At 38.5% G+C, this 20638-nt stretch overlaps 1 protein-coding gene across 15 annotated transcripts in view; it reads right to left on the bottom strand.

Annotated features, from left to right (window-relative positions):
- jakmip3 (Janus kinase and microtubule interacting protein 3) overlaps positions 1-20321 on the bottom strand; it is a 118409-nt gene extending 98088 nt beyond the window's left edge. For all 15 annotated transcript variants that reach the window (XM_052027299.1, XM_052027301.1, XM_052027302.1 and 12 more), the window contains exons 1-2: positions 20187-20321; positions 7946-8443 (exon numbers count right to left, since the gene is read on the bottom strand). In XM_052027299.1, coding sequence (XP_051883259.1) covers positions 7946-8443; positions 20187-20321 — 633 coding nt within the window. The remainder of the gene's footprint in view (positions 1-7945; positions 8444-20186) is intronic.
- Between the last annotated feature and the right edge of the window lie 317 nt (positions 20322-20638).

Here is a 20638-nt window from a genome sequence, read left to right as displayed (position 1 = left end):
CGGAATGCAGCATTTGCTTTGATGCCTGATGATGTCTGGCTGGAAGCTCTTACTGTGCGTCTCTTTAATCTCCTCTAGTCCATGAACGTACCTCGTCATATGTTTAGCATGTTTTCCGGGACACTGTACAGAGCTAAGCAACCAAGGGCATAAACAATTGCACTGATTTCTGAAAACATGAGGAAGAGTATTTTTCTGAGTCAGAGGGTTGCTGGACGGCATTAAATTGAAGGTGTTACCTGAGATGGTGGGGATATGAACATTCCTTTGTGTGATGCCACGTTTCTGGTCCCAAATAAACTGGAATAATCCCTTGTTGGTGTAAGTGGCAACAATGAGCACAGCACCAAACGGAGTTGTGGAAGCTTTGAATCCTTATACCTTTGGGGGAAATCTTGCTATTCAATAACGTTGCAGCATTTTGTTATGCTGATGTCACTTTCACATGCTGAAGGAGACAAAATAGCTCATTTGAACTTGTGGCAACACACACAAAATGTTGAAGGAACTCAGCAGGTCAGGCAGCATCTATGGAGGGAAATAAACAGTCGATATTTCGGGTCGAGACCCTTCATCAGTCTCAAGTCGAAACGTCGACTGTTCCTTTCCCTCTATAGATGCTGCCTGACCTGCCGAGTTCTTCCAGTATTTTGTGTGTGTTGCTCCAGATTCCAGCATCTGAAGAATCTCTTGTGTCCCATTTGAACTTGTGACAGATCATTCAGTTGCATTAGCTGATATGAGTGATATTTCCAGCTAGAGCCTGGAATGGAAGTCCAGGGCAAAGATAAAGTCATAGCTCCAACCAGAGAGATGAACATCTTGCAGTCAGAATATCCAGAGAATGGATTGCATGTGGCTCTGTTTCTTCCCCGTCACCCTGGTATCCTCCATTACTCCTTCCGTTCCTCCCTCAAAAATACAAAGTTACTAAATGAATTCTAAATGGTAACCTTAGGGAGAAGAATGCCAAGGAGGAAAATGATGGCTTCAGTGAAGCTGGGACAGAGCAGGTGAAAAAGTGGTTGGCAACTGCCACTTAAAAAGAAAAGCAAGCTTGAATTAAATATAATCAAAGCAAATTTCATCCTCTCTTGGCAGTAACAGAATGAGAGAGCAGTTCAAAGTAAGCAGTTTTATTCTCAAGTATAATGTGGTTGATTTCGGCGTGTATTTATAAAAGGAATCGGGTTGCTCAGTAATTTATTTCAGAGCAGGGTGCCTATTGAGGCTGCTTTGCCATGTGAACCTGTCATGAAGACCAAAGGTTCACTAATTTATGTTCAAAATAAATGTTCTTGGCTAGGTAAGTCCTTAGAACACCATCCAACTTCCTCCCTGTCTCCAACCCCTCCAACTCTTCAGATCTAACCTGCTGCTTGAGGTATTCTTCCAAACCTGTTGCAATACATAACTGTAAAGTTGGGCTTGGGAATTCACCTGAACTGCTAAATTGAGATTGTTGTATTTTGTTTAAAAAATCTGATTGTAAAATTATTTCCTTTCATAACTAGATACAGTAGAAAGGCTCATTTAGTCCTAATATGCAGAATAAGATTGCATTCAAATGATAGCATTTGGATTGCAGTTACCAGGTTTGAGTACCAAATGTACCTGGGAACTAAATGTGATTGAAACGGAGAGAGAACATTCAGGTGTTTGATTATCGTTCTAAGAAAAGTCCATATCACATGCAGAGCAGAATAATTTTCACATTTGTGTGCCTTCTGTACAAACAGCAGGAAAGTAACAATTGTGTTCATGATTTTGGCAGCTGGTCCAGGCTGGGAGAAAGAACAAGAGTTAAAAGCTGTGCATTTATCCCTTTGATGTGGAAGTTCCACAATTGTCTATCCATCTGAGGTCTTGCAAACCTAGTAGCAACATGAAGCAGAATTCTTTGATAGTCTAATCATTTAAATTACAGGAAAGGTGAATGTAATCTATATTAACTCTTTCATCATATATGTGTTATATGAAGTGAAATCTAAGTCTGAAATACATGAAATAGGCGACAGGCTGCTTTACCCACCCAATATCCACTGTCGAGGACTGAACTTGTGAATCAACTCTCACAGGCAACTGACCGATAGCCAAATAACAAAGTACTGTTTCTAGGACAAGACGAGAAGTTTTATCTGCTGTGGTAGTCCCAGGAACAGTCCTGACACTATGTCCTTCATGACTCTGCCACTCTCAACCATTGAATTCCCTCAGTGCATGCTGTGTCCTTTCTATTCTCTGTTTTTCTTTAGAGTGTTCTTCATTATGGAAGAGCATTGATTTATTAACTGAGAGGATAATATGTGGCAATCAAGAGGAAGTTTTCTTTCTGACACTTGATCACGAGACTCTTGAGGTCTGGAATCACTGCTGAGAACTTGCAGTGCTACTCCTTCCTAACTGTGTCCCACAGTACCACCGCCTCTGGTGAGTCTACCCCGCTTATGGAACCAGATGTGACCAAGGATTGTATTAGAGGGGTTTGACATCATGGACACAACTGTTTTAGTCTGTTGCTCCCAATTTAGACATCAGGTTCCAGATGTTCATGTGGAGGACATTGCTAGGTCAACTTGCATATATTCTCAAGTGCTAAAGTGCATAGATATGGTTTTTAAAATGTCTATTCCCTTGCTTTCATGCAAATTAATCCACTGCAATTGTGCAGACTGTGATATTTTAAGATACTGGAGTTAAAATGAATGACTTCTGTATAAGTCCAATCTATAAAAATATTTCCAGTTTCTTGCATCACAAATATGCTGTCCAATAAATGCTATTTTTTGTTGATGCTATGCTCTTTCATTAATTATGCAAAGTGCTGCAGTTTAATGGTGCTTCTCTTGATTGACCTTGAATAATCCACAAATCTAATGCTCAGACCCGAGAAGTGCCTACTGCCTCTAGAGCTTCAAGAGTAAACTTGAACTGAGTCTGGTGAGTCAAATAGATGGGTGTATAGGAGGTGGCAGTGGGAGACAGCAAAATTAAAGGAAAAAGCTGATGAGTAGCAAGGTTAAGATTAATTTATTTGTGTTGTTTAGAGGGACATTTAGCCCTTTTATTGCTGTATGAATGCTATATCTATTCCAAGTGTTGAGCTTTAATGTTCAATTAACCTGTGTGAGTTTTGCACTGAGGAATACAAGCTTATACAAAATTAAAGATCTCATTTGCTGGAAGTCCAAAAAACCTTTGTGCAATTCCATAATTTTGTATTATTTCCCTATGCTTGAATTGAAGTTTAGCGTCATTGTAAGCCAGGATAATACCACTTCCACTTTACATCTCATTCTTACCCATCCTAAACTTGTATCTTTGCTTTGTGTTAGTAATAGATAATTTCTTTAACTTTAAGGGATTTTAAGGATTTTAACTTTAAGGGTTTTCAAGGGATAGTGGTGAGCTAGTTAAGAAAAAGAGAGAGGTGTATAGCAAGTATAGGCAACTAGGAACGGATGAGGTACTTGAAGAGTATAGGAAATGTAAGAAAATACTAAAAAAGGAAATCAGGAAGGCAAAAAGAAGACATGAGACTGCTTTGGCAGATAATGTGAAGGTAAACCCAAAGGGTTTCTACAGGTATATTAAGAGCAAAAGGATAGTAAGAGACAGAATTGGTCCCTTAGAAGATCAGAGTGGTCGTATATGTGTGGAGCCTCAGGAGATGGCGGAGGTCTTAAACAGTTTTTTTGCATCAGTACTTACTCAGGAAACTGGCTGCATGGATATGGAAGGAAGGGAAACAAGCACTAGTGTCATGGAACATATAGAGATTAAAAAGGAGGAGGTACTTGATGCTTTACAGCGAATAAAGGTAGATAAGTCCCCGGGTCCTGACAAGATATTTCCTCGACCTTGAGAGATACTAGTGTAGAAATTGCAGGGGCCCTGGCAGATATATTTAAAATGTCCTTAGCCACGGGTGCGGTGCCAGAGGACTGGAGGATGGCTCATGTTGTTCCATGGTTTAAGAAAGGATTGAAGAGTAAACCAGGTAATTACAGGCCAGTGAGCCTCACATCAGTAGTGGGTAAATTATTGGAAGGTGTTCTGAGAGATAGGACATATAAGTATTTGGACAGCCAAGGGTTGATTAAGGATAGTCAACATGGCTTTGTGTGTGGTAGATCGTGTTTAACAAATCTTGTGGAGTTTTTTGAGGAGGTCACTAAGAAAGTAGATGAAGGTAAGGCTGTGGATGTTGTCTACATGGACTTTAGTAAGGCATTTAAAAAGGTCCCACATGGGAGATTGGTTCAGAAGGTTCAGTCAATGGGTATCCATGGAAAAGTTGTAAACTGGATTCGAAATTGGCTGAGTGGGAGAAGACAGAGAGTGGTTGTGGATGGTTGTTTCTCAGATTGGAGGCCTGTGACTAGTGGTGTGCCTCAGGGATCTGTGTTGGGGCTGTTGTTGTTTGTTGTATATATCAATGATCTAGAAGATAATGTGGTAAATTGGATTAGTAAGTTTGCGGATGACACTAAGATTGGAAGTGTAGTGGACAGCGAGGAAGGCTTTCAAAGCTTGCAGAGGGATCTGGACCAAATGGAAAAATGGTCCAGAAAATGGCAGATGGAATTGAATGCAGACAAGTGCGAGGTGTTGCATTTTGGAAGGACAAATCAAGGGAGGACATACACAGTAAATGGTAGGGCACTGAGGAGTGCGGAGGAACAAAGGGATCTGGGAGTTCAGATACACAATTCCCTGAAAGTAGAGTCACAGGTAGACAGGGTTGTAAAAAAGGCTTTCGGCATCCTGGCATTTATAAATCAAAGTATTGAGTATAGGAGTTGGAATGTTTTGGTGAGGTTGTATAAGTCATTGGTGAGACCAAATTTAGAATATTGTGTGCAGTTCTGGTTGCTGAACTACAGGAAGGATGTCAGTAAAATTGAAAGAGTGCAGAGGAGATTTACAAGAACGTTGCCGGGTCTTCAGGAGTTGAGTTACAGGGAAAGGCTGAGCATGTTAGGACTTTATTCCTTGGACTGGAGAAGAATGAGGGGAGATATGATAGAGGTTTACAAAATGATGAGGGGCATAGACAGAGTTAATGCAAGTAGGCTCTTTCCACCTGGATTAGGAGAGAGAAGTACGAGAGGGCATGGCTTTAGGGTGAAAGGGGAAAGGTTTAGGGGGAACATTAGAGGGAACTTCTTCACTCAAAGAGTGGTGGGAGTGTGGAATGGGCTGCCATCTGATGTGGTAAATGCAGGCTCGCTCTTAACTTTTAAGAGTAAATTGGATAGATACATGGACGAGAGAGGTCTGGAGGGGTATGGGATGGGGGCAGGTAAATGGGACTAGCAGAATAATGTTTTGGCACAGACTAGAAGGGCCGAATGGCCTGTTTTCTGTGCTGTAGTTTTCTATGGTTCTATGGTTACCTTGGAATTTTTCTATTGATTCTTAGATGAGGAACTGTCAACTAAGTGGATAAATGAGTAAGCTTTTTTTTATATAACAATATATTGTAGATATGGTAAATCATAAATAAAAGCAGAAAATGCCAGAAATACTCGGTTCTGGTGAAAGACAAGTACAAAAATATGCAATTAATATTTTGTATATGTATTCTATTTATAATATGTAATTGTATATAATTGTATAATATTAATCAGCACGTCCAGCAGCATCTATGGATGCTGCTGGACATGCTGAGTATTTCTGGCATTTTCTGTTCATTCATCTTATATTTTTATTATTGGTATTGCTTTATTATTGTCACTTGTACTGAGGTACAGTGAAAAGCTTGTCTTACAAACCGATCGTATAGATCAATTTATTACATAGTGCAGTTACACTGAGTTAGTACAGAGTCCATTGATGTAGTACAGGTAAAAACAATAACAGTACAGAGTAAAGTGTCACAGCTGCAGAGAAAGTGCAGTGCAACAAGGTGTGAGGTCACAACAAGGTAGATTGTGAGGTCATAGTCCATCTCATTGTATAAGGGAACCGTTCAATAGTCTTATCATATTATTTTAATTGATTGTAATTACTGTTTACTTACAAGAAATTTATAGATCTGCAGCTGTGAAATTACATTGTGTCTTCAAGAACCTTACCTCTAAACTCCTTGTGGTCACTTATTCCTGCATTTCCAAGGATGTCTCTGAACATTTACTAAAAATTTGGTTCCATTTTATTGTGGCATAGTTATTTAAATGTAGAAGAATAAAAATGGAGCTACTTTGGCAATTATACATATTAAATGGAAACAATCTGCCTCTTCCTTCTATTTCCCAAGGCCAATTCCCACTGTCTAAGACACTTCTCCAACTTAAGAGACCTTTTCCTCCTGAACCCACTTCCACTTTGGAGCCTCTCTCCATTCCAAGTCCACAACATTTCATCAAGTCTCTCTGCACTCCAACTCTACTTCCAGTTCATAAACTTTCCCTTCTAACACTAATCTCACTGAAGTCTCCCTCTTCTGCATTTCCAATCCATATTCATTGAAAATTCTTCCACTGCAATCAGTAATCTTAATGTAGAAACATTTTCTCCAATCCCATCCCCAATCCAGAAATTTTCTCCCTTTTTACCCCTTTTGAAATTTGCAGTCTCTGTCTTCTTCAACTCCATTTCCCAATCAAAGTCTGCCTCCTCTGCAGCACTCAGAGGCTATCTTCACACCAAATTCATTCCAAATTCATAGCTTTTTAAAAAAAATATTGATATTCCATCTGAAGCTTCCATTCACAATATATTAATTTCCATAAAAATACAAGTTCTGACAGCCAGTTCTGCTTTTCCCCAATTTCTTTCATTTTCTCTTGTGTCTCTTGTATTTGGGTCCTTTCATTGTGACCAATTATCCCAGATTAATTTTTAAAAACCACTTAGAGTTTTGAAAATACCAAAAAAACATGAAATATTTTCTGAGAACTTGTCCCTTGTTGCACAGCAAAATTTTAAATGCATTAACACCAACAGATCTTGTTATATTTGCATTAGTAAAGGGGCAAAAGTGGGTTGTGTAAAGAAAAATGTAATTGGGAGGATATTTTGAGGTGTACTAAATAAACTTCAGTTTTTAAGTTATGATGATAATCTACAAATTAGCTGTAATGCCAAATGAAGGGGCTGACAGCAAGACCCAATTACACTATTAAAGCTTAAGCTGCCGTTAATCACTGTTATTTAAGTTTTCACTTTGTCATGTTGCCTGAAGGAAAATAATTACATACCTGTAAAGATGAATGATAGATTTAAAGATGTGTACTGAATTGCACTATATTTATTTGAATAAACATAACTTACACTGATGGATACTAGGAAGGCAGCAGAAATTTGAAGCATTGAAATTGAGATTTATTGGCTTCTAGTCTTTTTCTTACTCCTAGATACTTATTATTGGGGATTATTGCTTTTAAAATGACAATATGAGCTTGCAAATATTTATTTAGTCTGTTCTTTTAATATAAGTGTTCTTTTTCACAAGCAACAGGTAGACACTTATATGAAAATACTAGACAGTGGAATGTCACTTGAATGCATTAATCTCACATCAATCCTCACCTTATGTTTCAGTTACTGTTTATTTATTAAGCTGCCAGCTATACCAAGCAACTTAAGATAGTGCATATAATATTGTTAGTAAGATTGTGACTTTATGAAATATACTAGAAACATTTCAATGTCATTTCTTAAAGTTAAAACAGCATAATTTTTTTGTTCACGGGGAAATCAAAAGGTAGTTTATTTCAGGAAATCACAATGTTACTTATCATGGGCTATTTAGAAACCACAGCTTACTTAGAGTATACTGTGTGCAGTTAAACCCTCAAGTAACTACATCAGATTTAAGAGATTATTGCAATAAATCTATCTGTATATTTTAGATAATGGGAACAATCTTTAAATTCATCTTTCTCAGCAAACATGCATTTACCAGCAATAATGGCTATGTTAAGAAAGCGAAACGTACCAGCCTACGAATCTCTCTTTCGCAGTCTTTCTTTATCCTGGAGATCTCCTCTTGGTGCAGATGGTACACACTTCTTATTTCTGCAGCCTTCAACTTATCAGCATGAATGGCCTGACTTAAAGCTTCTTCCACTTGTTTCTTAGCTCCCTTTAGTTCTGAGATCTCTTGTTGCAGTTTGATTTTCTCAAACTCAAACACCTTCTTAGCCTCTTCTTTAGCTTCATTATAAAGCATTGTTTTAACTTTGTCGGCAGCTCCATCTCGCAAGGCGTTAACAAGTGCTTGAAGTCTCTGGTTCTCAGTATCTTTAATTTTGATGACTCTGAGAAGTTCCCCTTCATGTTGCCTCAGCAGAGTCTCTCGCACAGTCTGCAGCTCCTTCATTTTCTCTTCGTGTAGCTTGGCTTTGAGTTCAGTCACTAGCACAGTGTGTTTGTGCTGCTCTTGCTCTTTGATCAGTTTAACCTCTTGATTTTTCTCTCGTTCCAACTTGCTAACCTGAGGAATATAACACAGTAAGCCCACATGTTATTCTTAGATTAATCCTTTATATTTCAAGCACACATGTAGGTGATCCTCTCTTGCTAATGGTCACTTTGTTTCACAAAGTTCTAGCTGTGGTGTTTCTTGTTGTTTGCAATATCCACTCCATGCACAAGGAAAGTAATCCAACTAATAAATATTTCTTCCTTCAATTTGTTATTTTTAATATAGGCATTTAAATACATTGTTCAACATATTCCATTTAACAAAAGTATTTAGGCTGTAATTCTCCTCAAATTCTGAATGATACCAGCTAGAAATATATGCTTTGACAATATTGGGCCCCACTAATATGGAATATATTCACTTTGGTTTTAACCTGCAAGAAAATAAATATTGCGGCAAGTCTTTCCTCATGATTCAAATTGGATCTGCCAGCACATATGCCCATATCTGGATAATTTCAATCTAAGTGGAGGCTACACTGTTCCTTTCTGCTCAGCAGGTAACTAGGCATGGTGCAGGTGGAGCCCTCGTGAAGTTGAGTGTGTGTGTGTATGAGCACTTACAAATTATTATAATGATTATGGAAACAAAAAGCAAATTATGTTTTAAACAGAATGGATTCCTAGTGCATGAAGCACAAAGGATTGGCATGCAGTTACAGAAAGTAGAAAAGTAATTTGGAAGACTAGTGGAACATTGGCTTTTATTGCCAGGTGTATTGAGTATAAAAATAAGAAACTTTCAATGCCATCTATACCATTAGTGAGATCACACGTGGAGTAGTGCTTACTGAAGGGTCTGCTATTGTATTACAGTTAGTGCAGTGAAAATTCACTGGGATGATTCCTGAGAGGAAGTGCTGACATTTTCAGAGAAGTTGAGGAGTTGGGCCTGTTTGTCATTAGAGTTTAGAGGAATGACAGGTGATCTTACTGAATTATAGAAAATTCTGAAGGGGACTGATAGAGTTGATGCTGTGACAATGTTTCCCCTAGTGGAGTAATCTAGGTGGAGTTAACTAAGAGGTTTGACCTTCCAAACTGTCAGTAATCCTGGACCCACCATTCACAGAGTGCTTGTGGAGGTCCAGAACCAGCTTCAGTTTTAGCGTCTAAATTTTGTCCATCCCCAATGGAACCACAGACCAAAATCAGAATGATCTAATTCATTACAATTCAATTTTGATCAGATGCACTCAAGAAAAGTATGACCCAGGAAGCATCTCATAACACAAAGAGTTAATCAGAGTTTTCTCTGCATCCTCCAGCTTGAAAAAATGGTGTGACCCATCTTGCCAGAAATACTTGCTAGAAAACAAGTTAACTATTGTTTAGGCAGGGCAGAGGGTACCAGGAACATGGCAGGGTTGGGCCAACTCTATATCTCCTGAAATAATGAGATTTAAAGGAACATAAATTGGAGTAATGAAGGGAGGGAAAAAATTATCAGTTTAAAATAGATTAAATCAGTGAAAAGGATTGACTATGTGCATGAGATTGAGCAGTTTAAATTTTACACTCTCTGTGCATTTTATCAAAAATTGTCACATCATTAAAATGGTGCTAATAATTATCAAGTTCCAGACCAAACACATATCACAAGTTTAATGGGCAATTAATGTGCAAATCCAGCAAGTCCTTAACATTAGCAAGGGGACTAAGGATAAGATATCATTTGATGCCAAGTAATCTAAAGCACCCAGCAAATTTTGGAGCCATCTAACTTCAAGTTTATCTCTTAAATCCTTTACTTTGCTGGTTGATTTACATATGAATAACAGCATGAGTCAGGAATATGCTGTAATTTTTCTGGAAGGTCCATCACATAATTTCTTTAATCTACTTGAACTATAGTGTTCAACATGGTTTTTGATCATCCTATCATTTGATGTCCTCTTTAAACCTTCAATGTTATCATTAACCAATTGTTTCTTTGGGTTTTTTTTATATATTAAAAGCAATTAATAGCAATGTATATCATTAAGTCTACTTCAGAAACCTACAACACTGCAGTGTGCAGAGTCCTTTCATCTTTGACCTTCCCTGAGATTCATATTCATGCCTACTAGTTATAAATGAGGGGGTAATTTAATTGTAACCTGCTGGCTGAGACTAATGAGATTGGATTGGGATTTATATCTCATTGGATTCTACTAACCACTGAAGTCAATGGTTCCATCATTCATTGAGTTTCCAGATACCCTATTATTAGGCTTACAGCAAATAATGCAATAAAAACTAATAGGTCTGGATATTACACCAGTAGATCTGATTACATTAAGTTATATTGAGTATCAAATTGGAATACCTCTGGAAGATGCAGTTGGGTGGTCCAAACAGAACTCTATTGAGTCAAAGTAATTGTATTTTGGAAGAATAGGCTTGAAGGAGTGATTAGATAGTTGCATTTAAGGGGAAGCTAGACACATGAATGAGGGAAAGGGAATAAAAGGGCATATTGTCAAGATGAGATGAGGCAAGGTCCAGGGTTCATGTGACACATAGACTTGTGGCATCTTAAGGGCAGCACAGTAGCAAAGCTAGTAGAGCTGGTACCTCACTAGCTTCAATGCTGGCTTACCCAGATTCAATCCTTACTTCTGGTGCTGTCTGTGTGGAGTTTGCTTGTTCTCCCTGAGACAATGTGGGTTTCTTCTGGTGCTCCAGGTTCCTCCCACATCCCAAAGATGTAGGTTAATTGGCCACTGTAAATTGCCCCTTGTGAAGGTGAATTATAGAATCTGGGAGAAAATAATGGTAATGTCGGGAGATTAGTTCATAGAAAACATTAATGGTGGAATGGGATTCCTTTGAGAACCATTGTAGTCTCAGTGGGCTGAATGGCCTTCTTCTATGATGCAAGAAAATATGGAATATGGACAATTTTTTTATTATTGAAGAAATTTAGATGAAGAGCCATTCTCCAGTAGTGATAGCAACATCAAAGGGAGAAGTATAAAATAAAACACAAGAATTAGTGATAAGGCTAACTTGAGGTAGAGCTTTAAAAAATGTGTAAAAGGACAGGACAACTGACAGAGTAAGATGAATTTATTTCAGAATCTTGAAAAGAAATAAAAAGCAAAGTAATTCCAAGCTCTACAATGCCTTAAATTATGCTCATATTTTAACTCTATACCTTAAATTATGTTTGTTTTTTGCAAGGATTGTGCACAGCTGTTGTGATCTGTGGTGCTAAATTCACTTAGTCTTAGAACCTAATCACGCAGTTTCTCAGCTAGAAGGCACTTCAAAGCTATAGTGTTTTATCTGTATGTTGACATCCCTGTTCTTAAAGATAAGCAATGTAGGTGAAAAGAAGTGATCTCAAACAGGAGCAAGTATTTATGTATTCTTCCCAACCACTTTGTTACATGTTCAATACATGTGAAACCAGTCCTTCAGATGATATGGCTGATATAAACAGTCCTGTGCCTACATTGGAGGTTATCTATAGTGAACATGCCGTACATGACAAAATGCTACAAAGCATTCCTAAAATAGGGGCTTCAGAATTAATTGTCTACATTCCTTTGATAGGATGGTGTGTTGAGATCAATGTGGCTTAACAGCCTGCTGATTTCTCTGCCTTGCCATCTTTCATGTTGCACCATCTTATCTATGTAATATACAAGTTTTATCTTAACTAGCAATCCGTCAAGGTAATTTTAGTTTTCTTTAAGTTACCAGTGCAGGTAGTCCAAATGCAGAGAAGTGAATTTTAGGTACCAGTCAGCCAATGCTTAACTTGATGGAAAAGGCTTGAGAAGTTGAATGACCTGTTCCTTTGCCTACATGACTGGTCACAAATTCAAGTAGGTTTATACAATAAGGACTATAAATAGCAAAAATTAAATTTGTCATTGTAAAGCTGGGATGCATTTAGCAGCAAATCTATCGATGTACTTTCTGGATACAAAAAAAGAACTGTCACAGTCAAAGGCTTTAATCAAATCATATTAAATAAGCAACATTCTTTTGGCTTTCTCAAAGGTTTTTATCTGTATCAACATTGACATTACCAAGACTACTACAGTTCTGACAACTACAGTTACATTGCAACTTATAATAAATTTGCTTCTGTTCCTTTGTACACTTTTTATCTGACTATAACATTTCCTACAGGAAAGATAATTTTGCTTTTTGATGGGAAACTGCAGATCAGCTATGCTGCAGCAATACGTTTGCCTTATCCAGTTTCCAAACACTTCTGGCTTAAGCAATTTGACACAATTGGAGCCTTAACACGGTGGCTTGCGTACACAGCATTTATAACTTAAAGTACATACATTGGGTAATTAAGCAAATAATTTCCATCTGAGTAGGGTCATGGAGTCATACAGTACGGAAACAGGTCTTTGGCCCAAATTGTCCATGCCAACCAAAGTGCCTCCCTGAGCTAGTCCCATTTGCAGAGTAGTTTAGTTAAAGATAAAACTGATGCCCTACATGAAAACTACCTAAAAGAGTATAATAATAGAACAAAATTTTAATTTGTAGAGATTATTGCATGCAGTTAAAAAAAAGGAGGATATATATTATGGCATAATGGCAGTAGACAAATTCTTGGAACTAGTTGTGAAGCAGCAAGCTGCACAGCTCTCGGATATCCTCTTGATGGTTGGAAAAGTGAGGTGCTATTGCATGGAGTAAATTTAAGAGGGGTTGCTCTGAGCATGACCATTTACCCGTGCCCAGAAGAAAGGTAGTGTAACTTAACCAGAAGGAGTTGGGGTGGGGGAGGTAGGCTTGACATTCTGTGAATCAATTGGTCAAAAGAGATACAGAAGAACTCATGAGTCCATGGGGAGATTTTCCTCCATTCCATTTAGAACCTAGAACATAGCAGCACAGGAATGGGCCCTTCAGCCCACAATATTTGTGCTGACCATGTTGCCAAATTAAACTAATCCCATCTGCCTGCACATGTGTTTGACTTAAACGTCACTACCATATCTGCTTCTACCATCTCCCCTGGTAGCACAATCCAGGTACCTACCACGCTGTGTAAAAGAATCTTGTCTCGCACATCCCCTTTAAACTTTTTCCCTCTCACATTAAAGCTACGCCTTCTAGTATCTGACATTTCCACCCTGGGAAAAAGACAGTCTACCCTATCTATGCCTCTCATACTTTTATAAACCTCTGTCAAGTCTCCCCTCAGCCTCTGATGCTCCAGAGAAAACAATCCAAGTTTGTGCAACCTCTGTTTATAGCTAATACCCTCTAATCCATGCAACATCCTGGTGAACCACTTCTGCTCCCTCTCTAAAGCCCCCATGTCCTTCCTGTAATGTGGCAACCAGAACTGCACAGAGTACTCCAAACGTAGCCTAATCAAACTTCTTACTTAAATATTTGTCAATAAAAAAATGAGATTAGATTTTTTTTCACGCAATAGCTAGCTAGAGTGATTACATAACATGACTAGGGAGTGCCCAGATGGAAATTCACTGCTGCTGAGCCAAGAAGCATCATTAAGCTAATAATTTAATTGCAACCTTGTTTCTTTCTTGCTCTGTTGAAAGAATGGCCAATTAAATCTTTTAGATGGATACTGCTGACAGTTCATGGATTAGACACTAGGATTTTTATTTGTTCTAAGGATGTAATTAACATTCTTGTGATAGATTTTATTGTCCATTCTAATTTCCATGAGATCAACAATGTCAATCATAAAACATGGGAAAAGAGTCTCATATGGATCAAAACAAGCAGGGATGGCGTATTTCATTCATATCAGTGAATCAGGTGCGTCCTTACAATCATTTGACGGCGTTCATGGGAAATGGTTGGCAGCCAGACACTATTACATTGTGACACAAGATGCCGCTACCCACCTCCCAGAAAGTTCATCAAGAGTAGTTCAAGAAAATGTGAGTTCTGTGGTTCATTTAAGGGAAATATTATTGCCAATAAAAATGAATAGGAAAATCAGTTTGCATAATTTACATTCGGTTAAAACGTGACCAGACTAAGTACAATAACAGTTCCATAATAATTATAATTTATAACCTGCCACCATTATCTTGACAGTGGGATCTCCCTACACTAGCGTTCTGTGTCTAATAAATATTGAGTTCTGTCTATCCCAAGCAGCACATACAAACAAGGCAAGTGTAACTTCAGTTGTGGAATCTTAGTTATCATTAACATACTAGATTTAGGTTATAAATTAGCAAACCTGATAATCATGAGAAAAGTTAATTCTTTCCCATGCAATTGTATCAGTGCCTATAACTTAGGGAAGGGGAGATGGCTTTAAAAAGGCAATAGTAGGAACAAATAAATAGTTATACCAACTAAAAGTGTCTTTAATTTGAAAATCTTCAAAAATGGTCTGCACCTGAATCTCACAGAAATAGGTTGGCTTATCAATATCAAGATCAATCACATTCCCTCATCTGCATTCTTATGACAGCTGAAACACGGGTAAAAGGGAGAGTTCTTGGTTCTGTTACATTCAGAGAGATAAAGAGTTCATTAAAGAGGTACCTTGCAAATGGACATATCTGTAGGACTCAACTAAACAGGGCGGCACGGTAGCATAGCGGTTAGCGCAACGCTGTTACAGCGCCAGCGATCGGGGTTCGATTCCCGTCGCTGTCTGTAAGGAGTTTGTACGTTCTCCCGTGTCTGCGTGGGTTTCCTCCGGATGCTCCGGTTTCCTCCCACATTCTAAAGATATACGGGTAGGTTAATATGGGGTTTAAAATCAGCGGCGTGGACTCATTGGGCCGGAAGGGCCTGTTATCACGCTGTAAACAAAATTTAAAAATTTAAAAAAAAATGTTTTAAATTTGAAAAAAAGAAATGATGAGGCAGTTCCAGCAAGTCTGGAGATAAAGGAAAGACAATGTGACCCATTAACTCATCAAGAAAGAGCCCATAGGGCTATCTGTGAATTTGTGGTTGGTTCACTGACAACTGAAGTGGAAGAGACCCCTGGAATATTGACAGACCACTCATAAAGGGGTATTTGAGTTAATGTACAATGGGACAAGAGTAGAACTAATCCTGGCCATGGCTTAATGCTTTGATTGTGTCTTTTTATTAAGGTCTTGTTTTTGCACAGTCCTTTCTTCTCTCTCTCTTCACTGTCTTGTACAATTTATGTATAATTTATATTCTGTGTGTCGTCTGTGCCTTTGTGCATGTGATGCTGCTGCAAGCAAGTTTTTCAATGTACCTCTATCTCACCCTACTCGTGCACATGACAATAAACTTGACTTGTTTTATACAATTATGTATCATGATGATTATGTTAGCTGCTATTTCTTTATAAGTCAATTAACCACTGTATTTCTCAACCCTCTGGATAATTTGTGATTTTTGAGGAAGATGGAAAATCATACATTAAAGAAAATGATGGTATCACTGAAAAAGAAACAGGAATTTGTTGGTTTTTAAAAGCCACAAACTCACTTGCTTACAGTCTTCGAATAGAAAGAGTACTTTTGAATGCTGCCATATGCCAATATAAGCACTATGATATCAGATCCTGAGAAGGAAGGTTTAAGTTTTGCTAAAAAACTGAGGGAGGAGATGACTCCCGAGGTAGAGGAGGTAGATGTGCTTCAATTATGTGCAACTCCTACTGAGAGAGAACAGTTAAGTTTTAAAGTAGATCCTGAGAGGGGAATTGGGTCTGCATAAATTGAAAGAAAAGCAGAAATAGCAGCATTGGTAGATCAGAAGGAAAGGCTGTAAACGGATATACTTGAGTTTGTAGAAAAAAATGATGGTGGTTTTGAGTGCCTGCTCAGTAACCTCACCGAGAATCTTCAATCTTAACTTAAAGAAAGCCTCCCCCATGGAGGACCATGCCAAGGTAGGCTGGTAGAATGAGTCTGTTTGTGTGCCCAGCACCTCAGGAACAAAAAATAAAAAATGCAGAGAAAAATAAACCTATAGAAGGCACATACTGATGAATGGGAGCCGATGGATAACTTGCATAACTGACTATAAAATGAGCAAATAACCTGTGACAAAGCATAAAACCCGCTGAGTGAACAAGAACAAATGTTCAAGTGAGATATTGAATTACAAACAACAAGCAGCAGACTGTGTAAGGAAATAAAAGGTGCTAAAGGGGACTTGAGGGAATCAAACAAGTGCAAATGCATCACCTCCCCTGTGCAACACCGCGACCAAAATTCAACTATGAAAAGAATTAGGTCAACAACAAGCATTCATGGCCACTGCTATGGTGCCAAGCAAGGAGACTCAGACCATGGATCACAGTGGAAACTGCAGCACAAACCTTGATCTCCTGCCCCAACAAAATAGATTATGGGATGAACAAAAGGCTATCATGTTGTGCAGCCAGCCAGACTTATGAGGAGCCCTCTTTGACAGGAACAGCACAGGATGACAGTGTGGAGGATCAAAACTATAACCCCTCTAGAGGTGACTGGAAGAGCACTACTATCACCATCACCTGCACTAACTCCTCACTCTGCCAACATTCCAACATCCCAACATCCCAAGGGTAGTTTTGAAACTGTTGCAGAATGTCAGACATGCCAAGCAGATCAAGCTGTGTGAATGAAGGGAGGAAAGCTGGGAAATATCACAGATGAATGATTTACAGCAATAAAAGCCATTTCTAGAAATAAAAAAGTGAGTCAGCTAGAATTCAATATTGAGCCCAAAAGGCTGCAATGTGCCCAGATGGGAAATTACGTACTTTTCCACAAGTTTAGGCTAGGTCTCAAGTGAAGCAGAAATTCACTTGCAGTTCTTCCATTCTAGTGTAATGCATTCAGTACTGAAAATGTGTGTCTCCTCTACATTAGAGGAGCCAAACACAGGTTGGGTAACCGCTTGGTGGAACACCTGCATTCAGTCCGCAAAGAGCTCCCTGTTAACTCTATTTCTGTTTCCACACATGCTGCTTGACTTGCTGACTGTTTCCAGCATTTTTTTGCTGTAACTGGAAATCCCTCTATATCTAATTTTACAGGAAGATACCCATGCTTGGATTGAATTATTGAGTCCTAATAAAGAGAGGATATATCCTAACTGGGGCGGGTGTGAGAGTTATGATATTTATAGCTGACAACCTCCACTATCACCACAATGGGCTAGTGGCCGTCTACCCCCTTGTATTTGAGAGGAGAAGACACCTCCCCCGGGAGGCTGGAGGATATCACTGTAGTTTGACAGTAAGCTGACTGGGTCAGGAGCTCCCTCAGCAGTGACTAATTCAGCTCCTTATCTAACTGATAGGGGTCCTGCAGCTCCCTCCAAGATTTCTATCCTTTGCTGCATGGGATTGGGGCTTGATTATAACAAACCATCTCTCATCTCTGTTCATGCACGGAGCCTGCTCATGCAGCTGTAGTCATAGTGGGCCGTGTGGTCCCCAATGTGGTCTCAGATGGAGTGGGCAACCTTTGACGGTGGCCACCTCTGTTCTACGTCGTGTCATCAGAATGTTGGCACAGACTTGTTCCCAGGCATACATGCAAACCTGATCCAGCCAACATCTATGGAAATGGTAAGGTCAAGAGTACAGTGGACTAATGGCTAGAAACTGTTCAGAAAAAAGGATCTTAAAACTCATTATGGTGGCACCAAATGTCCAGGCCCTCTGCACTTGCTCATCTAAGCAGGTCAAGGAGTCACCCCTTTAAAGCAAGTCAACTTTCAGTGGGAGATTGCTTGGTACTTACCAAGACCTAATAAAGATCACCACTACTCAGGACTTCACACGTCATGCGCTAAAACTCTGCATCCCTTGAGTCAACACATTTGTGTCAATTTCCTTTGTTAAATCTGCAGAGCAAGTATCGAGGAGGATCTGTTTAAGGTTGCTCCTACCCTCCTCTGGCTATGTAAACTAGGAGACCTTGATATGTTGCATCAGGTCAGTTCACCTCCAGTTAGAATCAGAGCAAAGAAAAACGGTAAAAAGACAATCTTGAAGAATCTATATCTGAACACACAAAGCATTCATAATAAAATATGTGAATTGATGCACAAATAGAAATAACTGGCTGTGATCAAATAACCATTACATAGATGTGGATGTAAGGTGACCAAGGCTGACAATTAAATAGTCCAGAATATTTAAATTTTAGAGGAGGTAGGCAAAGTGGAAAAGAAGAGTGGGTATAACTGATGATAAAGGATGGGATGCATGCAGAGAGAGAAGGGATCAGGAAGTAAAATCATTTTCCGTGGTGCAGAAACATTGGTGGGAGTTTCTATAGGCCTCTAAATAATAGAAGAAATAAATCAAGACTTGAGAGTCTTTTGTTGTAAGGGCAATACAATAATCATGAAAGACTTTAATCAACATACAAACTGGGCAAATCAAATTAGCAGTAATAACAAAGGACTAATTCATGAATTGTGTAAGAGATGTTGAAGAACCAATGAAGGAACTAGCCACTTCGTCTATTCTTGCACAATGAGAAAGGGTTAATTAATAATCTGGTAGTTAAGGAGCTTTTAGTGAAGGGAGATTATAATAAACTAAGATTGTAAAAATGATTGAAAATGATTTAGTTCAATATAGAATTAGGGTCTTAAATTTAAACAAACTACGAAGGTATGAAGCATGGGTTGGCTATGGTAGACTGGGAGATCATGTTAAAAGATATGACAGTAAAGAAGCAATGGCTAACACTTAAGCAATGAATACACAGTTTGCCATTTTAAGACAGAAATCACCAACAGAAAATAGGGTCCACCCATGTCTGTCAAGAGAAATTAAAGATACTATTAAATCAAAAGAAAAGACATATAATGTTACTATAATGAATGGTTCAGGAAAATTTCAGAATTCAGCCAAAGAGGTCCAGGACAATGAAAAGGAAAGGGAATATAGAATATGAGGATAATGTACCCTGAAACATAGGTATGGTCTGTAAAAGATTCCGTACATATGTAAAAATGAAAATACTAGTAAAAGTTAATGTAGATCCCTTACAGACAGAGACAGGATAAATCACGTTATGGAATATGGGAATATCAAGCCCTATAGGAATTTTTTATGTTTCAATGAGATCACTTCTCATTCTTCTTCAGGAGACCAAAATTGTTCACAGTTTTGTAGCCAAGTAGCATTATGAGTTATCTGTCACTTTAAGTCATTGGATCTCACCCTAGCAGAGATATTCCCTTTGTTGTAACCATTCTTCCCCCATCTTCTCTACTACCGAAAACTTACTTCTCTCCTTCCCAGTTCTGATAAAGGGATTCCGACCTGAAACATTAACACTTTGTCTGACCTACTTAGCGTTTCATATATTTTCTGTTTTTTTATTTCAGATATTGGCCAGTGGCAGTTTTTTTGATTTACATTTACATAGCTGCTTTGGTGGCTTCCTGAATCATGAACCTGTTATATTTAGGATAGGACAAAATGAGTCCATTTAGACTTTAAACATCTGAAATTTCCCAAATTATATTCTATTGTTATCTTTTTTTTTAATTCCTCGGTAGCTATATTGATACATTGTGGTGCAAAACCAGTAAACCACTTACGCTCATGAACTGCAGCAATGGAACTTTCCACACTTTAGAGGTATCTTGATTACAAGCAACAAATATTTTTGAGGAACTGCCCATTGTATTTTCAAGTCTACACGTAATTATTTCCAGCACATCACACATAATTTCTGTTCATATGCACTGTATGTTGTAGCCAGGTTGCATTTGGAGAATTTATAACTCTTTTATGTGCTACTGCTTAATTGTTTAACAACGTTACTGTTAATTATTAGGAATAGAATAGTGCACACCTTACTCTTTTCTTGTTGAAGCTCGATTTGAATGTCGGTCAGTTTGGCCCTGAGCTCTTCATTGGCAGCTTGCAAAGCAGCTAAGGCATCAGGCTTGTCTCCCTTAGCTCGACTGCCAGCACCCTTCTTTGACATTGTGTGCTGCTGTGTTCCAGAGGGTAAAAATCCAGACAAAGAGAACTCTCCGTTCCCAAGCTGGAGACTTCTCTTCTCTCTCTACTTTCGTCTACATTTTCATTTCCACCTTTAAAAGAAAATCAAGACATGGCACATTACTCTCTCCCCCTTCCTTGGGGATTTCAGCTTCAAAAGACAGTTGGAATATGTCAGCAATTCTTAGTGGTGAAAGGGAATGCAATGAAACATGGAAAACAGGAACCTTTCCTAATAATCAAATTTCTCTGAACATCATAAGTAAATACTTTCAGGTTTACTGCTTTTATCTTCTCAGC

The sequence above is a fragment of the Pristis pectinata genome, chromosome 12 (genome assembly GCF_009764475.1).
Source record: "Pristis pectinata isolate sPriPec2 chromosome 12, sPriPec2.1.pri, whole genome shotgun sequence".
In the NCBI taxonomy this organism is placed as follows: domain Eukaryota; kingdom Metazoa; phylum Chordata; class Chondrichthyes; order Rhinopristiformes; family Pristidae; genus Pristis; species Pristis pectinata.
The sequence above is the reverse complement of the archived record's forward strand: the minus strand, read 5'-3'. Positions and strand labels throughout refer to the sequence as shown.